Source organism: Gobio gobio (assembly GCF_949357685.1).
Source record: "Gobio gobio genome assembly, chromosome: 5".
Classification (NCBI taxonomy): Eukaryota; Metazoa; Chordata; class Actinopteri; order Cypriniformes; family Gobionidae; genus Gobio; species Gobio gobio.
This window is the reverse complement of record NC_137101.1, coordinates 49,655,595-49,677,989: the sequence shown is the minus strand read 5'-3', so window position 1 is coordinate 49,677,989 and position 22,395 is coordinate 49,655,595. Positions and strand designations below refer to the sequence as shown.

The 22,395-nt window shown below is 41.4% G+C and overlaps 1 protein-coding gene across 1 annotated transcript; it reads left to right on the top strand.

Moving 5' to 3' along the window:
• Window positions 1-3,044: 3,044 nt before the first annotated feature.
• LOC307126166 (uncharacterized protein) lies at window positions 3,045-22,395 on the top strand. Its single transcript, XM_079816571.1, has 3 exons — window positions 3,045-3,107; window positions 11,869-12,091; window positions 20,046-22,395. The coding sequence occupies exons 2-3, from the start codon at window positions 11,932-11,934 to the stop codon at window positions 20,798-20,800; spliced, it is 915 nt and encodes a 304-aa protein (XP_079672697.1). The 5' UTR covers window positions 3,045-3,107; window positions 11,869-11,931; the 3' UTR covers window positions 20,801-22,395.

Genomic DNA, 22,395 nt, shown 5'->3' with positions numbered 1-22,395 from the left:
GGAGCACAGAGAAAACTTTATACGGCGATCAGATGGTCTCATATCGTCCCATCATCATCATTGTAAACGTGTGTAGACGATATGAAGAAGTGGCCAGAGGGAACCTATGGGGACATATTTAACTACTGCGTCCTGTCAGGAGGAGGTGATGGAAAATGATAAAAGTACTGAGGCCTACCAATATTTCCTCAGAGGGAAAGTGACTCGTACTGTTACACAGTGAGGGGGACTTCGTCTTTTTAAAAGCACATGTGCACCCCAGCCAGTCGAGCAGGCCAAAGCCCTCGGTGTGGGGGCCAGTTAGTGACCAGGGGTCAGTGGAGACGACTGGAGGCTCAGCATCGCTGCTTTGGGAAGGTCGTGTAGCCACACAGCCTCCATATTATGGAAGGTAAGAATATCACACACATTATTATTATTATTATTAATATTTATATCTTGCAACGTTCGTGTCGTTAACATAAGTATGTTATAAATGTATATACTTAAGTATATTAACATGTGTTTGTGATTAATGGGTTTGTGAAGTATTAAAATAACATTAAAAATATAATTTGTTTTATACATAAAATCTATACTAAGACTCTACGACATTTGTCAGTGATCGTGATTTGTCACATATATAATTTAAACATATATATGTGGAATAGAGATATATGTTAATATATGGCATTTCTGAAAGCTGTGCATTTATGATTTTACTCTATATGAGCATATTAGGATATTTCATATATGAGATATATATTATACATACATAAACATATATAATATATGGGATACATTTATATGTAAAAATATGGAATTGTTCCAATTTCTAATAGGTTTCATATATGTTTTTACTTTATATATTGATATTTCATATATACACATATATTACATTTCCGTATGGGGCTGATCCGTCTGGATGGGACAATGAACATAAATACTGTGACTTTAGATTAGATTAGATTATTTTATTTGTAAGGAGACAATGCAATTTCATAAAAACACATGAACAAACATGAGTAAAAAAGCCAGAATTAGCCAAAAGGCTATTTTTCATCTGTAGTCCCCTGGCCAAGATGTTAAAAGAGCAAAAATATGACACTGATATACATAATTAGTAACAACACAAAACTAATCTAATAAACATTACTGGCAAATGACAAATACACAAAACACATATAAAACAACCATGAGAGAGAAAAAAACAACAACACGACATTCAGCCATTAAAAACAATAACAAAACAAATTGTTTGACAAAGAGACACAACAGGTTCAAGTTTTAGTGTTGACAGCTATATGTGTCAATCAGCCATTTTTTTTACTGTTTAGTAAAAGCCTTATAGGTAATTGCCTGTCTTATTTCATCTGGTAATCTGTTCCACTCACTAGCGCCTCTCACAGACCAAGCTGACTGGCTGAAAGTAGTTTTGCGCAGGGGGATGACACAGTCACCTCTCACTGAGCCTCTAGTCACTCGCAAAGTGCTATTTCTTTGGCTGATAAGATCTGCCATAGGAACAGGAGCTAAAGTATGCATTGCCTTATAAAACAAGCATAAATTTGCAAATTTATGAAAGTCCGACCAATTAAATTTTTTTTATTTTTTTTTAATTACACAATGGTGGTAATGTCTTGGTTTTTTGTCCATAACCTTGATGGCTTGTTTGTATAATATTTCAAGTGGCCTGATTATGCTATGATTTGCCTGTGACCAACTTGTTTGGCAGTAAGAAAGATGACTAAGAATCAATAGAATGTAAAAATATCTTTGCCGCTTCGATAGACATTTCACTTCTAATTGATCTAAAAGTTGTAAGATTTAACTTAATTTTTTTACTTACTTTCTCAACATGGGCTTTAAATGAGAGATTAGAGTCAATCAATAATCCAAGATATTTGTACTGTGAAACCAGCTGCAATTTTTTACCTGTAACATATATTTCAGGGTCATGAGAGACTCTACTGGTTTTACTAAAAAACATCCCGACAGTTTTAGAGACATTTAGCTGCAGGCAGCATTCCTGCAGCCATGCTGTGACACAGCTCATAGCTTTTGTAAGTTTAGCAGCAACAATGTCTTTTGATCTGCCATGAACAAATAAAACCGTGTCATCTGCATACATTATACACTCAACTTCAGGACAAACCAAGGGCAAATCATTAATGTAGAGGCTAAATAATAAAGGGCCCAGAATCGATCCTTGAGGAACCCCTGTAGCTAGTTTAAGAGGCTCCGATCTACAATTGTTAATAACAACAGATTGAGTCCTGTCACTCAGATAGGATTCCATCCACTTTTGGACATCACAAGAAAAATTAAAATTAGAAAGTTTACTAAAAAGAACGTTGTGATTTACTGTGTCAAAAGCTTTTCTAAGGTCTAAAAATACAGCCCCAACAACACCACCCAAGTCTAGATAAGATTTTATTTTCTCTACAAAGAGGCACGTTGCCATCTCAGTGGAATGTTTTGCTCTGAAGCCAAATTGCATGGGATGGAGAGAGACTGAGCTGTTATTTAAATGATGGATAATCTGCTCGGCTACAATTTTTTTCCAAAACTTTGGAGATAGCCGGAAGAATACTGATAGGGCGATAGTTATTTAAAGCAGTGGAGTCACCAGATTTAAAAACAGGTACAACAATAGCAGATTTCCAGGCATCTGGGAAATATCAATTCGAAATAGAAAGGTTAATGATGGAGGCAATGGGCTTGGCTAGAGCTGATCCAAGATCTTTAAGCATACTCGTGTCCATTCCAAAGACATCTTTGGTTTTAGATGGTTTAAGGGACTTTAGATGTGAGTCTACATGGAAAAGTAAGTAATAAGAAGTACATCATCAAGAAAAAAAAAGTTATATTGCTTTAATTTTAATTTTTTAACTCTTAATGTGAACTGTATTAATAACTTACCATTGTGTTATTAAATGTATTTCATCAATACATTGAAAACATGAATTTTGTCATTATTTTTATTCATATATTTTATGAACATAAATGTATGCACTTCTGTGGTTTTAGACTCAGGCCTGGTTGAGCAGGACTTTTATTTTGGTATTGGTGTGTGACGTCATAAGGCTGCGCCGGTCCTGCATCTGTTGTGTTTCTGCTGGAGAAAGGTTTGTGTTTAAGCTTAAAGTGTTTAAAGCGACACAGAATGAATGATGTATTATTTAATGTAACACTGCATCGCTTTATCTAACATTTATCAGTGTTGTGTGAGTAAAGTAACAGAATAAACTCATGAGTAACAGAAGGAGCAGCTCATCTCAGACTCCAACACTTATTATTGGATGTGTTAATATATTGTGTTCATATATTGTGTTCATATATTGTGTTCATATATTGTGTTAATGTATTGTGTTAATATAAAGATATGAAGTGTAATAACGCTTACATCAGGAATGGCATTACTCGAGATATCAGTTTTTGCCCAAAAGCAGTTTTGAAAAGGAAACAATATTTCTCTTTACTTTAATTTGAGAAAGTTGGTCAGTAAGTAATACGCTTTTACTGCCAAATAAACTAAAGGTCATTAATGTTAAAACACTGCACAGGTATTATCCATGTCATGTTTCTTAACTAGTTTAAATAAGGCTTCTCTCCACAATGTTATTTTAGTCAAATCAAATCTGAAACTCTCATACATTTATTTTGTAATTGTAAATATTCAGAAACTTCTGGAAGTGGATATCTGTGGTGGTTTTTGATACATTTGACTAAATAATTAAAATAGGAGAGTCTATGATCCTCTTCATGGACCGTAATACTGGATCTGATATAACTGATAACACATTAATGTTAATTCTTCTTCTTGGGAAGTTTCATATTCATAAAGCTAAAGTAATGTCTATCACTCCTGCATTTAAGTTTTTCTGTAAAGATCTTAAAATATTTTATGACTCAATTTCTAGAAATAAGAAGTGTACATCTCTCAAATTAAAAAAAGTAATTTGCAAAATGTAATGTTTAAGATCTGTTATGCGTATTCCCCAACTTCTGTTTGTTTTTTGTCATTGAATGTTTTGTTGGAAAATTAATAAAAAGATGACGATAAACCGGAGCTTTAGACTCTCAGAGTAAATTGAACCGATTGATTCACAACAAATGATTCAGTGATTCGAATTGCTCTGTTTCTATTTCTGTCTCGATTTCTACAAAATATCAAATAGCTAAACTGACTAATATATCAAAGGTCTGAATAATTGACATTCTTTTATTAATCTGTAGTGTTAGTTTTGAGTGTTTTTGTCTAATCAGGTCATTTAGGTCCATTAACTCTCGCTCTGACTGATGAATAGAGAGGAATTCATGCCAATACAATATTCTTTATCAGAAATATGACACTTAAATTTAAGACATAGTTCAGTAAATCTCAAAAGCTGACCATCAGAATTCAACAACTGACAGACTAATAATATATTAGACTCAAAACCAAAGTTTTTCTTTGGTGTGTGATATGATTATTATTTCAGAGAGAAGTTATGTTAAAAACGAAACACTGCGTCAAAAGGACTTGCCTGTGAAAATTAGATAATCAAAGAGGCGAAGAAAACTGCATCTAAATAAAGAACTGATACCACCAATTTGTAAAATAAAAGTTATATTCATCAAATGGAGTAACAAATTTGCTAATTTTTCAAACAGCCTTTAAAGTTTTTAAAAAGCCCAAAGAACTGAATATCTGTTAAATTAATTTAACATGTTTGTGATGTACATTTATTTTAAATAATACATTTTTATAATTTTTTTTATTATTGTTTCAATTTATATTTTTTCTAAATGTGTAGAGATGAACTGATACAAAATTTCTCAGCCGATACGATTATTCACAATGATATCGGCCCATGCCAATAGTTTGATTTCTCTTATAGAAAAAAAAAACTCTCTCCCAAATAATGCTGCAAACTACAGAGAAGCCTCTCATTCAACACAACACTTTTCATAGTTCCCTTTCGAAAGGGAACTCGCACTGCGTCAGCTTCGACGCTACGGGGAACGCCTCCAGCGTGACTGGTGCCTGAAATCACAATGAAAAATGTCAATCCTATTGACCGGCGACAGCCTATGATGTCATCAAGGTGCGACCAGGAAGTATATAAGGGCGCCTTGCCAACATGACAGTATCTTTTCGTCTTCAGGGACTGTTTTGCCTGTCTTCACGTGAAACGTCTACAAGAAGGATAACATTGAAGTGTGCTGAGAAGCAACGGCACTTCTGCAGGTGTGTTTTAAACGTATACCAGGTAGCTTGCGCTTTGGATACACACTCACTTTGCATTTACTGTCTGGGAGAAGAGCATGCAAACTCGGCTGGACCTCTTCTCGAGGGGAGAGGTTTCAGCATCTGGGAACGGCCCCGTTCGAGCTGAGGCTGAGCAGCGTCTAAACATCAAAAGTGTGGTTCCCAGATGGATCTGGCTCGTCGAGGACGATCCAGATCGCGAGAGGACTTCGCTCTTCCACTCGAGCAGAGGATGGGTGAGTCAGTTAAAAATACTGAAGCTTTTCAACCATTCTGTCCCATGTACGGGGAGTTGCTGGAGGTCATGAAACGCGCTGCAGGTAGACTGCAGCTGCCTTGGCGGCGCGTGAGGAGAAAGGCTGAGCGTCCAAACAGTTCGGACGATCGGTTTCTCTCCGCTCATGACCTCCCAACTCCGGGGAGTCTTCCATTCATTCCCGATCTCCATCAGCAGATCTCGAGGGGATGGAAGAAACCATACTCAGCCCCGCATCTGTCGACATCGGCGAGCTAAATCTCGCTGATGTCGAGGGACTGCCTGGCTGGGGGTGTGTCGGGTCAGCCCGTGGACAAGATGTTATGTTTATCTCGCCTCTGGGCGGCCGGCGACACTATGGCTCCCACCCTGCCGGTCTAATGCCTGAATGGCAGGGCGTACATGTCAGTGGGTCACGCTGCGGCGGCTTTGCACACCACAGCTGTGTTGCAGGCTTACCATGCAGACCTGCTGAGGGACCTCGATCAGGGGGAGGGACCCCCTGAGGCGGTAGTCGAGACGCGCTGGACCGCGGTTTTTGCTCTCCGGGCCACCGTACAGATAGCGACGGTGGCCACAGAGAGACATCTGTGGTTTAGCCGTTTGGACATCGGGGAGAAAGAAGTCCTTTCTCCTGGATGCCTCGCTTTTGCAATGCAAACTTTTTTGACACCTCCGTAGAGGCGGTGGTGGGAAGGTTCGGAGAGGCAAAGGCGCGCTCGGCAGCATTTAGAACATGCATCCCGCTGAGGTCCGGGACCGCGCCCAGGCAGTCGGGTGTCCCCGGCCCGTCCCAGTCTGAGGACTGGAGACAGGAACAGCAAGCCAGCATCGCCTCTCGAGCGCCCCCGCCGCGGAGGACTGGTGCGCAGGGGAGGCGGGACACCCGCAACAGGAGGAGGAAGGAAGCCGGGGCTGGTAACCAGAACCAGCGCAGGCAGTGTACTCCGCCCTCAAGGACGCGGAGATGAACGCTGCCTTTTTCCCTTCCTCTGGCTTTTCCCCGGGCGCTTTACATCAGGCTGGTGGGCCCATGATGAGCAGAAGATGTAAGATTCTGCCGGCCCGCCTGGTTTGTTTGTTAAAAGCGCCCCCCTCAGGATGGCGGGCGGATACTAGCTCGATGGCTGGGTTGAAGCACCGCGAGGAGCAATTGGTGAGTCCCCCTCTATGAGGGCGAAACATTTTCAAAACTATGTTTTTCAGGACTTTTGTACCGTCGCTCCCCTGAGGGATTGCTTGGGGAAATTTTGGATCATCGAGGGATTTCGCAGGGCCTGCAGCTCCCCGTGAGTAAGCTAAGAACGATCTTCTTTGCAACATTGTGTGGTTGTGTGTGTATGCCTCACTTTTGCTAGTGGAGTCTTGCTGCCTCTCCGTGTTATTTTTCCCACTATGTGGATGATTAATTCGCGCTCTTGCCCGAGGGCTTGTAGTGTAGAGGGCGAGCTGTGTTTTTCCTAGCGTAAAAGTGGGAAGTAGCTGAAGACCGGGTACGCGCTAATGCGCGAGCTGTAGTAAGATCTGCGCCCAGCTCTGCGGGGCTTTGGGAAAAGGGGTTTCGGGGCCTCAGTGTGTAATATTAGAGGTAATAATATTTCTTTCCCGAGCCCTGAGTAGATCTAGTGCGGTCTTATGTCGCACCACTTGGCCTAGGCTTTGTCAAGGATGGGGGCGTTCCCTTTTAATGAAGGTTGTTCGCCCCTGGCCTGTCTTTTGATATAAGAACATGGCGTGGTTTATGCATCCTTGTTTCAGCCTCCTCTTGTTACAGAGTCGTCCGGCCAAGGCCCGCCCCCTTCTCTGCGTTCCGGGATTACGAGTAACGCAGTCGGGGTGTTGCAGCAGACAGCGACTTTGCCAGTGGTCGTGGGGCGGAGTGAAGCGTCTTTCGCTGGTTTGCGATTAGACTTTATCTGCCGTTTCCGCCTTTCAGAGCTTGGTGGCCGCCATCTTTTGGCGGCCCTCGGCCTCTTCCTGGAGGATGTTCGGCCGGTGGGTTCTATATTTTCTAAAGAAAAGGTATTGTTTCACCCTTGCTCTGTCTCTGCTCCACCTCCTTTAGGGCTCGGGTTGAACTGAACATCGGATAAACCTCTGTTGAGGTTCTGGTCGGAAGCTCCCCTGAGGCCCGAGCATTGCCAATGGCTGACGCTCTCGCACTTATGGATGGCCGCTGCATGGAAAGTAAGACAGCCTCCCCGAGGCAGGTGACGTAAGTTGTACTCCCCTCGCTTTAGAGGGTCTTTGTTTAAGCACTTTCGCTGAGTACACTGCTGTTGGCAATGTGATTAGGTCCATGTTTGTAGGCACTGCCCGAGAGACTGCGCTGTCCTGGGGGCCCTAGGACACGGCGAAGCAGTTGTCCCTAGCCGCCTCTGGGATGGAGCCAGCCCCAGGTTTGGGCGTAGGAGCCAGCTGGTTGTTAGTAGCCAGCTTGGGCAGTCTGGGCAGCTGGACTTCAGGACAGGTAGTAGGCGTCAACCGGCCTCCTTGCAAGAAAGTCTCGACGCCATGGCCCACGAGTGGGCCTTGGAGGATCTTCTCCACTGGTGTCGACGTCAGCAGTAACCTCGTCAACTAGTCTCCTTGGGGATGAGTTCCCAGGTGTGAACTGGATTTCCAGGCTTTGTCAGCAGCAGACAGCTGCCGCCAGCCCAGGCGCAGCAGCCAGCCTTCTTTAAGGCCGCCCTGAGGGGTAGGCTCCCGGTTTGGGTTTCCTTCGCTCAGGTGGTAGGCCCGATTGGCCTCCCTGAGGGCCTGCTGTGGTCAGCGGGCGCTGCCTGGTCTCCCCTGAGGGGGCGCCACGGGCATTGAGTCCCTCGACGGCTGGTACAAGCTGCTAGTAGGTGCTGGATGGCTAGCAGGAGTGCTAGTAGGTAGTAGGCCTCAACTGGCCTCCCTGAGTGCAGGGATATTCTGGCTATGGGCGGCACGCTCTGCTATCAGGTGGAGGCATTGCGCCTCCCTGAAATCGTTCCCCGGTCCCCAGGTTCGGTAACGGATCGTAGCATTGGATGCTATCAGGCAAGCTGCACGGGGCTTCCCTGTGGGATTCGCTTGGAGTAGTAGGCCCCACGTGGCCTCCTCTGAGGGCACGCTCCTGTCTCGTGGTCTCTGGATAGGTCCAGTCACTGAGCAGAGGGCTGTGATGGAGAAATGCCCGGCATTTTTGCAGGTGGTAGGCCCGCTAGGCCTCCCTGATGATGCGAGTCCCTATCTTCCCAGCTACCTCGAGTGCTAGCACGACTGCGATCAGGTTTCAGGCCCGTATGGCCTTCCTGAGGGCGAGCTCCGCTGTTGGACACGCGAGCAGTCGGCACGGGTTACCAGGTGGAGGCTCCTCTCGGCCTCCATGGGGAACGAGTTCCCCTGGCGGGAACGCACAACTGGCCTTACGCTGACAGCTAGTGGTCACCCGCTATCAGGCGCCGGTCTCTGGCCGTTCGCGAGACCTGGAGGCGGTGTTCTTACCCTAGCACGATGAGACGTTGCTGCTGCTATGCGGTCCCCACGGGAGGGGACTTTCATAGTTTGCCTACGGCATGGCTACCTACCAGGCAGGCTTATGAGCTCCTCTCGAATGAGGGTCTACTATGAGCTTACGGCCGCTTGGCGCTGGTTAAGGGTTGTAGGCCCCTCGGGGCCTCCCTGGCATATTCAGCCTGTAAGGCCTCTGGCCTCCTAAGCACGTTTTAAAGTAGGTGCTTGGTAGATCCGAGGATCGAGCGGCTAAACTCCCCTCGCTAGCAAGGGTTATATAGCACTTCGCTGAGAGCTGCTCTCCGGGATAACCCGTCTCTGAGATCCGGCTAGTGGATGTCACTGCCTTTCTTGCAGCACCCTAGCGGGATGCCTCTTCGGAGGCGAGTACCAGAGGCTCTGTACTGTACAGACAGGGTTGACCGTATTACGTGTCCCATGACAGACTGGGTCACCTGGTCAGGTCTCCCTGGTGGCATTCGGTGAGAACCTCCCGAATAGTGACTGGCATAGGGTTCCCTCGTAGTTCCCTTGCCACGTTCCCTTAAAGGAACCCCTTCTAGGTCGAATGGGTGGTTCCAGGCCTTCGAGCAGGGCCTGGGAAGGACCTCATGTGTGTGAAGGTTCATTCTTGGGCGATAGCTTGGGCTATGACCGTAGGGAGCGCTGTCACTGACAGCCTAATGTGACCAGAAGGGGAGTGGTTCAGGCATTTCAGTAGAATTTGCTTGTCTTGACAGTTGTCACTGCCAGTGGGCATGCACTCCCATCGGCATGGTGGCGTGGGTATATCGTTCCCCGTAGCGTCGAAGCTGACGCAGTGCGAGTTCCCTTACGAAAGGGAACGTCTCAGGTTACAAATGTAACCTTTGTTCCCTGAGAACAGGGAACGAGACACTGCGTCACTTTGCCATGCCGCAGGGCCTGCCTGCCGAAAACAGTCCCTTCAGACGATTAGATACTGTCATGTTGGCAAGGCGCCCTTATATACTTCCTGGTCGCACCTTGATGACATCATAGGCTGTCACCGGTCAATAGGATTGAAGTTTTTTCATTGTGATTTCAGGCACCAGTCACGCTGGAGGCGTTCCCCGTAGCGTCGAAGCTGACGCAGTGTCTCGTTCCCTGTTCTCAGGGAACAAAGGTTACATTTGTAACCTGAGACATTTTCACGTGTGGTCACACGCTTATAGGAACGCCCACCTGGAGGGCAAAACAAGGCTCTCCTCCATTGCCCGCTAGTCATTTTTACCAGGTTTGTAGTCAGTATTAATGCGGTAAGACAGTGATATTAAAATACCAAATTCAATATACACCTTAATGATGTTGCATACAAAGCAGACGAACACAGAATATTAGTGCAACACAAGGTTTCTCGTTTGGTGTTTTCCCCATCGAAACCCATTATAAAGAAAACACGTTGTGTTCATATTCTTGCCTCATCTATTTGCCTGTATATAGTACGCATCATCAAAAAGGTATTAACTGAATTTGATCTTTTAATATCACTGTTCACTTTAAGGGTGGGCCGCACTAAGGATTCTTCAGTTCACCTCCGTCTGCTGCTTGATCAGCTCTTTAACGTTTTACTGCGTAATTAATCTGTGTTTAAAATGACAGCTCACCCTATACTGTTTGAGCGTTTTAAAAACGTCCCGCTGTTTTCAGTGATTGAAATACTGCAGCAGGTGCTGTATATGGATCATAAGTGCCCAAAACGTGCATCTTGTTCACATATTTTTGTTTTAAGATGGAAATTTGACAGGCTTGTGCTGCAGTTCTATGGCGGTTTTGCCCTCCAAGGCTCCGCGACAGTCACGTGACTGAAAACTATGAATTGGTTGCAATTAACAACAAAGGTATCATATTAAACTGCTATTTATTTCAGATATAATGGGCTAATTACACCCAAATAAAAAACATACTGAATGTTGCACATTTAAGGCATTTTTCATAAGCACTTGTGATCATGTCAAATTTATTCAAGCAAACATATATAATTAACAGTAAATAAGCTCCTCTCTAGTGTTTCTTTATTGTTAACTAACAAACGGTGAACATCGGATGACTTTCCTGAGCTAACGTTTGGCTAAATACAATGTGCAGTGACCTACAAGCTGTTTTATTGACATATTTCCACGGTTGAAACAGGGATTGAGTGTTTACATGAGTTGTATTTCGGTAAATTGTAGTGTATCTTTCAACATATCTTTTGATATTCATAAATGTTTTTTGAGATATAACTTGTATTAAAGTGCTAGAGATGAACTGAGGCGCTACAGCGATCTGTCACGTCACATGTAGGAGCGTCAAAACGGCATTTATTCTTTGAATTTCCTGATAAAATGGTCAGAATTGGAAAGATGATGTTGATTCTTTTTAGAAGTAACAAAGCAATTTATTTGCATTTATTGGATGAGAGGCGCTACAGATCATGTTTAGTGTAGGGAAAACCGCAGACCTGCAACCCTGGCTTGAGCTACGGGTGATTCATAGGGTCAAATAGAGACGCTTTTATGTTGCTATTTTTAACTGTCTGCATTATTGTTGCGTTATCTTGACCTAAATTCAACACAAGACATTTTCTTCACACACAGTATGATTTGCAGTCGGACACGTTTGTCTTCATCCTTTTGATTGACAGGACACCATCTGCCCTGATCATCGTCTGTTTTAAACAATCAGCAGATGGCCAACAGTGAAAATAACAGCTTTTATCGGCCGCTACCAATCATTGGCCGATACATCGGTAGTTGAATCGAATAATAATTAGAATTCTGTAATTTTGAAAAAAAAACTATCCCTCTGACTGACTCCATTACTAGTGCGATGAACTACTGAAATGATTTAGTGTGGATTTGTTTTTCTTTCTGTTAATTATTCTCCTCTTCAACAGGACAAACAAACAGACAAACTCCTGAGGAAGTGACTGAGATCCACATGACACACTGTTATAAAGATGGCTTTCATTAAAGAGGAGAGTGAAGACTTGAAGATTGAAAATGTTTTCAGTTTGAAACATGAAGAAACTGAGGAACAAACAGAGAAAGAAGAGAGTAAAGAAATGAAGAGTGAGGAAACATTGAGAGTGAAACATGAAGAAACTGAGGAACAAACAGGTTGGTTTAATTCTCAAAGCTCAACTCAGTCATCTTTTTTCAAATCTCCAGCTCTACAGAAATTAAGGATATTTTTGTAGAATGTCAGTAATATTTTCCCTTTAATATTTTACTAAAAATCCCCTAAATACTAGGACTGTAATCAACCAAAGAAAATCTTGGTCGACTGAAGTCCTGAAATTTTCGACTAAAAATGACGTTAGGAAAAAAAACGTTCAATTAATTAGCTGCACACTGTGCGCAGTACTTGGTGGCCTTGTTGTCTGTCTAAATTAATTATACATAATTATATATATTAAATAGTTTTTGACCTGATTATTTTAAACTGAAATGAGTCTGACACACAAGTCTGTCGGCTCAGACAGCGTTGCATCACGTGCACCTGCGCAATATCATAGCCTATGATTTCCGAAAATATGTTGTCAACTAGTGATATCATCACAAGAACTTTTGAGGAATATGCAACATAATTTAGACAAGTGTTTTTGTCATATGTATTATAATAACTGACAGACACTTTCATTGTAGCCACTATGTGCAGCTCGAACATAGGATCAGCTCAGCTTCACGGCTGAGACACGAATAGACTATTAACTTAAAGCTTTTACTCTTAAACACAAAAGGCACGTCTACTTTAATAAAAAAAATAATATTTATTAAACAAGCCAGATCAAGAGCAGAAACTAAATAAAGTGCAACTCTAAACAGACGAGGCAACCTAACGCAGACAAGTTAGCTTACCGTCTTTAGGTGATGACATGTTTGTCGTCGAGCTGTGATATGCAAACTGTTGCTTGCAAAATTGGCATTCAACTTTTGTCCCATTTTCTATTTTTTAAAAATGCTGCCACACTGCCGATGTCTTTGTTGACATGGTAGAAGAGGACTGACTAGGAACACGCTCTCACAATTAAATAAATAATAGGCCTATACAGCAAAGTAGCGTGCTTCAATCTGTCTCTCTTCTCCAGCGGGTTTGGCTAATCCAAAATAAGTGAAAACAAGGGGGGTGTTCTGAAGGCAGACTGTTACCTGTGAAACAGGGGTGCTCTGAAAACACCCCCATTAGCAATTAGTGCTTTCCACCTGATGAAATGAATGCGGCCAAGCTGATGAAATGAACGCGGCCAAACTGATGAAATGAACGCGGCCAAGCTGATGAAATGAACGCGGCCAAACTGATGAAATGAACGCGGCCAAGCTGATGAAATGAACGCGGCCAAGCTGATGAAATGAACGCGGCCAAACTGATGAAATGAACGCGGCCAAGCTGATGAAATGAACGCGGCCAAGCTGATGAAATGAACGCGGCCAAACTGATGAAATTAACACGGCCAAGCTGATGAAATGAACGCGGCCAAGCTGATGAAATGAACGCGGCCAAACTGATGAAATAAATGCGGCCAAACTAATTAAATGAACGCTGCAAAAAAATTGAAATTTTGGTCAGTAGGGGTTCAGCGAAAAATCGGCAGCTGGCAGCAGGAAGTAGCTGCCACTGGCAGCTGACGTCAGCTGCCGCTAATAACCAGAAGTCGGAGGATGCCGCTTTTAGCAAAGCAAATAAATTATCAATTTATATATCATTTTAGTACTTATTTAAATAAAATACTTAAATTTGTAATTTTGTATTTGATCTAAAAAGGTTTATCAAATAAATCAATTAACGAAGATCATAGACATAATACAGAAAACAAAAATTAAGCTACACTTGAAATTATGAATTTGTATGTGTATAAATATAATTTATGAGTGTACATGTTTGTTAAATAATGAAATATATAAATACACATATATTTATTAAATGCACATAAACATTCATTAAAGTCCTGTCTAAAAGAGAGAAAAAAAGAACATTGTCTCAATTACCTTTATTTAAAATCTAATTTTGCCATTATTTAAGTTCAGTTTTACATTTGTAGTATTTCAATACATTCTTGTCTTTGTTTTATAAAACAGCTGTAACTTTTAGAAAGATAGACAAGTTAGAAAGAAAATAATTAGAAAGAAAGAAAAGTTAAGTTAAAGGCAACTTAAGGGAAAAAAAAGAAAGAAAGATTAGATTAGATCGCAGAGTGTACATCTGGTAGTATTCTTGACTTGTCACCGACTTCTCTCTCCAATTTGTTACACCTGAATATTTAAATTTGAGGAGCATAAAAATGAGCATGATTAAAAAGAATAATTGAAGACATGTTTCTAAACCATTAAATTTCTCAGTTTTTATTGTAACCACATTTAAATCACAAGAAGTGTAGAACTGAGTGTACACAGAGTGAGAAAGAAAAGTAGTTCTTAAAATAACTTTTTTGTCAAAAAAAACAAAACAATGCAATAGCAAAACAAATAAATAAATGGTTGGATATCAGACAATCCCCTGAAAAATTAGATACACACACAAATAAACGACATGGTTCGTGTTGTACGTGTATCATCACGGCTGAGCTTGTCAATAATTCCAATAAATCAGCATGAGCTTTTTTCTAATCAATAGATTAAGTTAACGTGTTAACAAACGCTAATATTTAATGGTAATGGTAAAGTAATTTGAAGTTAATGATCACCCCTTGGCAAACCAGGAGGCACAAGCTGCGTTTCTACAAATGATTAAATTAACCAATTCAAGTAGTCACAGATACACTGTCTCTAACATAAAAGTTAAAATCCAACTTACAGAGCAACAATAATTCATTAATCTGATAATTAATATACTAATTACGAATTTACCGAGGCCATCACTGAAGATTCACCGGCGCCAATATTGGCTGCTGTCGCTTAACTTTCAGTTAAATGTGATTGGTTGTTACTACGTTGGACGATGCTGATTGGCTGCCACGAAATAGCAGGTCCCTCCTAATATGGCATGTCTTCCGGCTGTCAACGGCAGCTACTTCCTGCTGCCAGCTGCCGATTTTTCGCTGAACCCCCTCTCATTTTGGTCGAGCCACACCGTATCGACTAATAATCGACTGGGAGATTACAGCCCTACTAAATACTAAGGTGACCAGATTTCTGAAATGGAAACCGGGGACATTTCCTATTTGAGTGGTCAAAATCTAATTTGTTATTATATTTTAATTACAAAACAGGGACAATATATTTTTGAATGGTTGTTGTTGTTGTTGTGGGCTCCCTATATTATTATTAACATTAATAATTATTATGATTTAGTTTGATTATTAGGATTTTTGGTCTGGATGTAATACAATTCAATGCACCTGCAAAAACCAAACAAACAATGAAAACAATTAATAGAAGCCTAACCATTGTAAATAACAAGCAGTTCAAAACAATATTATAACACGACTCAACAAAAACATATTACAAAAATAAAACAACCTAAACATAAATAAAACTATTCAACAAATATTATAACATGACTCAACAAAAACAAAAAATTAAAAATTACAAAAATAAAACAACATTAATATGATAAATACTATTTAAAACTATTTAACAAATATTTGAACATTTTATAATTGTATTTAATATTTTAATTTTCACAAGTTTATACTATATAAATTACTTTTTTTACTTCAAATGTTTTGTTACGTTTGTGCTTGAAAATAACTCTAACTGTCCTTCATTGGTCTAATTAAGGCTCATTTTAAGCAGAAAGTGTGTGTATTCTGCACATGTTTTTATTGCATGTGTAATTGTTTGGGGCTTTTTAATGGTTCAGATGTGACAATCACTGCTTTGTGACTGCGGAACTTCAGGACAAAACAATCCCTGTTGAGGCTCTCTTATAAAGCACATGCAAACATTATTACTTTAATTTAACATGAATAGTTAGTATGTTTCTAACTTGAAAGCGATAAAGATGTTTCTTTTGATATTTGATGATAATGGCGCTCTGCTCTCGGTTATATTCTTCATGAAGTAGCGGCGCGTAGAGTCAGTGTAGCTCACAGCACCATCTGCTGCTGAAAATAATCACTACACTATTGCTCTTATAACCAGCAGCTGCTCATGCTGCTCTTTTTTTGCAGTAACTCTACGGGTTGTTTTGAACGAACTGTAAAACGGGGACATTTCTGTGGACAGCTCCAGTCAGGAAAGTACATCTGTTACATATATTTTATATATATATATATATATCAGTGGTGAGCGGTTTTAACCCTTGGTATGCTGAGTGACGTGTTGTATCATAAATGCACCTGTATGTTGGATGAGTTTGAAATAAGCACGTTCGCCATCGCTCTAGTTGGTGTGTTAGCTGATCAGTTGCTTACTCTCACAGCTAAAAGTTTCCTAATATATTTGACCATTTATTGAAAGTAACCTACATTTACCTGTTGATTCCTTCCCAAGCACCCGTAAAAGCTGTTGAGTTGTTTGAGTTGAGTCTGGCGTGACGCACGGAAGGGCCGTTTGCAAAATATGCTGTATTTGTGTAATTCCGCCAGGTGGCACTAATGTCACATAAACTAAATGCTTTACCTTTAAAGGTCCCGTTCTTCGTGATCCCATTGTTCAAACTTCAGTTAGTGTGTAATGTTGGTGTTAGAGCATAAATAATACCTGTAAAATTATAAAGCTCAAAGTTCAATGCCAAGCGAGATATTTTATTTAACAGAAGTTCCCTTTCAAAGCCTACAGTGAACGGCCGGTTTGGACTACATCCCTCTACATCCTGCTTTAATGACGTCAGTAGAACAGTTTGTTGACTAACCTCCGCCCACAAGAATACGCAAAAAAGGTCTTGTTGCTCTCCCACGTGGAGAAGAGGAAGTGTTGCGTGGAGAAGAGGAAGTGCTGCGTTTGAGTGTGTTTGTCGCCATGTCGTCGAGACGCTGTTATTTTCATCCCGGAGTCAAATCACCTTTGTTTGGCTTTCCCAGGGACGCTGTACTTAGAGATTATTGAGCGCATACATCTCCCCGTTACGGTAAGAGGCGTGACCTGTCCGTGCAACATGCGCTAAGCTGCTGTCGAATCACAACACAGGAACCGGGCAACGTGCGCTAAGCTGCGGTCAAATCACAACACGGGAACCGCTGGCACAATCAGAACTCGTTACGTATTTCTGAAGGAGGGACTTCATAGAACAAGGAACTCATCAGCCCGTTTTTAGGACAGTGAAAACAGCGGTATACAGATCAGTAAATTGTGTGAAAAATACTGTGTTTTTGACACGCGAAACATGAACACGTTATATTGCACACTGTAAACACAATCAAAGCTTAAAAAAACAAGAAGAACGGGACCTTTAAACGGGACAGCACATCGGCTGAGGACACAAATCTAAATCAGAGACGACAGATTAGAAACACCATGACAGGTGTCAATTTAAATGTGTCTCAGAAGTGTTTAAAAAAAGAATAATAGTTTCAGTTATGAATTTTTTCACTGGATTCAGTCTATTTAATTTTGTATCAAACACAATGTGATTTTTGGTGAGATTTGAGATCTGGCAGTAAAAGCTAATTTTTCCTCTTGTGCGAGCGATTCGCTCACAACTTACCCTGCTCATTAAATCCCTCAAATGCCAGCGAACCAATGAGAACGCAGGACAGTGATGACGATACATAACAACAGAGCGTAGGCACCAAAGCTGCTTTGGGTCCGCATACCCAGAACTGCAGATTTGAAGAAAATTGCCATTGTTTGGAAAATAAATAAATGACAGAGTTACATACGTATTACTAACATTTGTAATGTGAGCTTTATGGTACACCTCAAACAAGCAAATTTATAGTAATTTATAGCAGCCTGAAGCCACTCATCAACTGACGCAGGTGCAGCGAAACCCTACCTTTTAGGATGCCTAGTTCAGACACGGCATCACTATGCCACATCAGAGCATTTTGTTACACCTCAGTCACAGCCCCCTCAAAGTCCTCATGTTACTGAGGATGCTAGAGTTTTTCAGCCACTTCATCGACAGTTGCCAGGAGGACCCCATCAGCGTCCCAGTGCAACCACTAAAAATCGCGCGCATAAAACCTGAGATAATCAGGCCGGTGAGCGAGCGTTTTACTATAGAGCTGGAGTACTGGAGGACCAACACATCAGACCCCTGGGTTTTGATGACTCTGAGCAGGGGATATACTCTACAGTTTCAATTCCAGCCTCCCAGGTTTTCAAGAATTGTTGCTACGGTTGTCAGTTCACGCAATGGTTCTCTGTCAGGAAATGTGTTCACTGTTACAGAAGGGAACCATAGACAGAGTTCATACCCTCATTCAGGGAGACTGGTTCTATTCAGTGTATCTTCTTGCTCCCAAGAAGGATGGTGGTTTCCGGCCTGTCGACTTGAAAGATGCATACTTTCACGTCACGATTGTTGTTCATCACAGAAAGCTTCTGTTTCAATTTCCTGAATCAATCCAACCAGTTCAAAGTGCTACCAACTCCAGACTGCTTTTGAGAAGTTGTGCTTTTCCATGAACATGAAAAAGAGCTGTCTGATTCCAACACAGACCACTACGTTCATAGGAATGACCCTGAATTCCCACCTAATGTCTGCCTCCCTGTCTAAGGAATGTGTGACAAACATTTTGCAACTTTTGACTCGTTTTCACCCGGGTGTGTCTTTGCAGTATGAGGTGGTCCTACAACTAATAGTAATGTTAATGGCAGCTACAGTGGCGATTCCCCTGGGTTTACTCCACCTCAGACCACTCCAGTTATGGAACAACGGTTTTGGCATCGACTGATTGTAGTTTCTCACCGTTGCATACGTGCGTTGAGGCGGTGGAGACAGGTAGTTTCTGAAGGGAGGTGTGCCCGACAGACACTTCCCACAGGATGGGGGGCAACATGGAATCGGAGGGGTATTTGTAGGCACTGGACACTGACCCAGGCCACAGAACATATCAACCGGCTGGAACTGCGTGCAGTGTTCTTGGCTCTAAAGTATTTCATGCTGGTCCTGGCAGGCCTCCATGTTCTCCATGTGGCTCTTTTTGCATCAGAGATGAACACTCACTGTCGCTTATGGTTTGCAAAGATGGAAGTGTCCAGTCCCTTGGGCCAGGATCTCACAAATGGCCGAAATGCCTATATATGCATTTCCACCTATCCCTCTGTTATGGGAGACATTACACAGGATTTCTGCAACGTAACAATCTGAGCATCTTCAGCTTTTTTCAACGTATACTGGACGAGCGTACATTTCTGCATATCATGTTCCAGTTGGTGGATCTTCCAGTCTTGTCTGCAGTTTTCTGAAGGGTGCACGCTGTCTGAACTTGCTCTGAATCCTCACTTTCCTGCGAATTGTGCTTGCGTTGGTTACTGGATGTCTTGAAGTATTATGTGAGCTCTACTGCTCAATTTAGACCGTATACTGCTCAATTTTACATCAGGTGGGTGGCATTCCTCATGACTATGTTAGTATGTGTCATACAGTAGTGATTACACTGCCTCTGGTGGTCAGTAGGAATGAAACCGAATGCTAGTTACGCATGTAACTGTGGTTCTATGAAATTTCGGATGATCGCCTTAATCACTTGGAATGCACAAGAAAGGTGTTTCGAGGCAGATTGCTGAGCTACTGTGGCTTATAACCCCCCCAGGGCTCAGCATACGTATCCACGTGTCTTTGTTGGCATATTTTTTCAACCTAGCTGGCTGGCCCTGCCACAGCAGAATTTATATTCACATTGTAGACGTGATAGAAGCAAGTGAACCTGCATTCTATTAAAAGCTGAGGTGAAATCAATAAAAAGTTCCCTTACATAAGAGTCCTGAACATGCTTTACAATAAAATCAATTAAAGTTACTGTGTGCTTATTAAGTAATCTCTGACTTGTGACGGCACTTCAGAGTTCATATATGGCGGTGCGAATGCAACCAGGAATCCCTCCAAGAACTGAGTTTGGCACCCCTGGTGTATATGATCCAGTATACATGTTATTAATGTTTTGTGTCAAAATGTGTTATTGTCTGTTGCTTTGTGGCATTAAACTGGGATTAATTTTTAACTTTTATGTACTTTTTTGCTTAGACCTGATGCCATTGAAAGAGGAGAGTCAAGATCTGAATGAAATGGAAGAGAAAGATCAGGAAAAGACACATCATGATTTCATAACTGATGAAAAATCTTTGAGTGTCTCACAGACTGAAAAAACTACTTCAGGAAAAAGGGTTCAAAAGACAGGGACTGTCGGTAATTTCACCTGCCATCTGTGTGGACTAAGTTTCAAAAAGCATGGATACCGTGAAATTCACATGAGAGCTCACACTAGAAGGAAGTTTTACCCCTGCCAACAGTGTGGAGTAACTTTCAATCAACAAGAAACCCTTAAAAAACACATGAGAACTCACACTCAAGAAAGACTTTTCACCTGCCAACTGTGTGGAATGAGTTTCAGGCAAAAAGGTAATCTTAAAAACCATATGAGAACTCACACTGGAGAGAAGCATTACACCTGCCAACAGTGTGGAGTAACTTTCGATCAAAAAGGAAACCTTATAATCCACATGAGAATTCACACTGGAGAGAAGCCCTACTCCTGCCAACAGTGTGAAATGAGTTTCAGGCAAAAAGAACATCTTAAATACCACATGAGAACTCACACTGGAGAGAAGCATTACACCTGCCAACAGTGTGGAACAACTTTCACTCAGAAAGGAACCCTTAAAGTCCACATGAACATTCACAATGGAAATAACCGTTTCACCTGCCCTCACTGTGGAGACAGTTTCAGTCAAGATGGAAACCTTAAAGTCCACATGAGAATTCATTCTGGGGAGAAGTAGAATAAAGGAAACATTTGTACTTTCCAAAAGTATTTTTATGTAAAACTGATTTAGAAGCTGTACATACGCCCATTAGTGTTTATGCAAACGCAAGTGTGTCAGACTGACTTTGCGTACTTATAAGCTCATGAGATCATGTTAGATGAGTAACTTGGAACAGGAAGATCTTTAAGTGATATGAAACTTGTTTACGTGTGATGAATAGTTTAGACTAGAGGTTGATCGATTCATCGGTTTTGCCAATTAATCAGCACCGATAGTTGATTGGTGGAACAATCGGTTATCGGCAAAAATCCTCACCGATAGTTTTCCCGTGTTGCGTCCGTTGCTGGAGGGTGCGCTGTCATTACACAGTACGAGAGCTCTGAGAAGGGTCTGTTGGCATGATATAGCAGGAGAGCGGCCTCTAGAGGCGAAAAAAAACCTCACATGTGTTGTTTACATTACCACGTGAGGCTGCGCGCTGAACGGAGAGAGCGCTGACACTTCAGATGTTTAAAACACCAGCGAAATACAGAGCACTACAGTACTTGTTGCCAAATCATTATAAAGTAATTCATTTCTTGTCTAGATGCTGCAGTAACAGGTAAAGAACAGCAGTGTGTATGTTTGTCGTCGAGGCTGAGAGGAAGCTAATAGCAGTACCTCAAGCAGTTAAAACAATGTGATAAAAACACACACAAGTCCGAACCAAATGTTGCACATATAAAATTAGTGATGTGAGAAAGCAAACTGTATCGTCATGCTGCCGACAGAAACATAAACAAAGCAGAGCATTCGTTTTTTATTAGATTGAAATGGTAACACTACAATAAGATTCCATTTGTAACATTAACTAAGGTTAATAAATGAAGTATTGTTCATCGTTAGTATGTTAATTTCAACATTAAATTGTCTTAATTTTTATCTGTTAAACTTGGTTAATGCACTATGAAGTAACATGAATGATCAAGGTACAATTGTATTGCTCATATTACTACATGCTGTAAAAATGAATGCATAATGCTTATAGTTCATGTAAGCTAATACATCCTTGTTGCAAAGGGACTTGCATAGTGTTACCTATGAAATGTACATGCATGTTTCTAGATTATTAGTAAAGAAACTAATTTGACCTGTAATATTTTAATGTTTTCAAACATTTTCAAACAGTTTCAAAGCACATTTTCAAAGTATAGCACTGTTTTAATTGTTTTTTTTTTTAATCCAGTATCCATTTTAAAAACTATCGGTCGATTAATCGGTTATCGGGAAGTGTGGTCCAATCTAGTTATCGGTAAAATCCACTATCGGTCGACCTCTAGTTTAGACTTTAGATTAGGGGATTCAGAAAGCACTGTATAATGATTTATTCATGTCCAAGCCCCATCCCAAAAGGATCACAACCATATCTTGATAGTCCCACAGTTTTTCAGAAATTGCGTACTGCACCTTTAAATATGCTACCTCTTCCATCACGTCCAAGTGCGCTCACACTGCAGTAATTTAAATGTGATGGTAAAAAAAAAACAATAAAAAAAAAAAACAATGGTTAAATGGAAAGACCTTAAGATTTATAGTTAAATGTTTGCTACCGAAATAAACCAATTAAAGCC

Excerpts from the sequence above, each read along its gene's own strand:
- LOC307126166 (XM_079816571.1), top strand. The coding sequence starts at position 11,932 with ATGGCTTTCATTAAAGAGGAGAGTGAAGACTTGAAGATTGAAAATGTT. Across the intron at positions 12,092-20,045 it reads AGAAACTGAGGAACAAACAG|ACCTGATGCCATTGAAAGAG; the intron begins GTTGGTTTAATT and ends TTTTTTGCTTAG.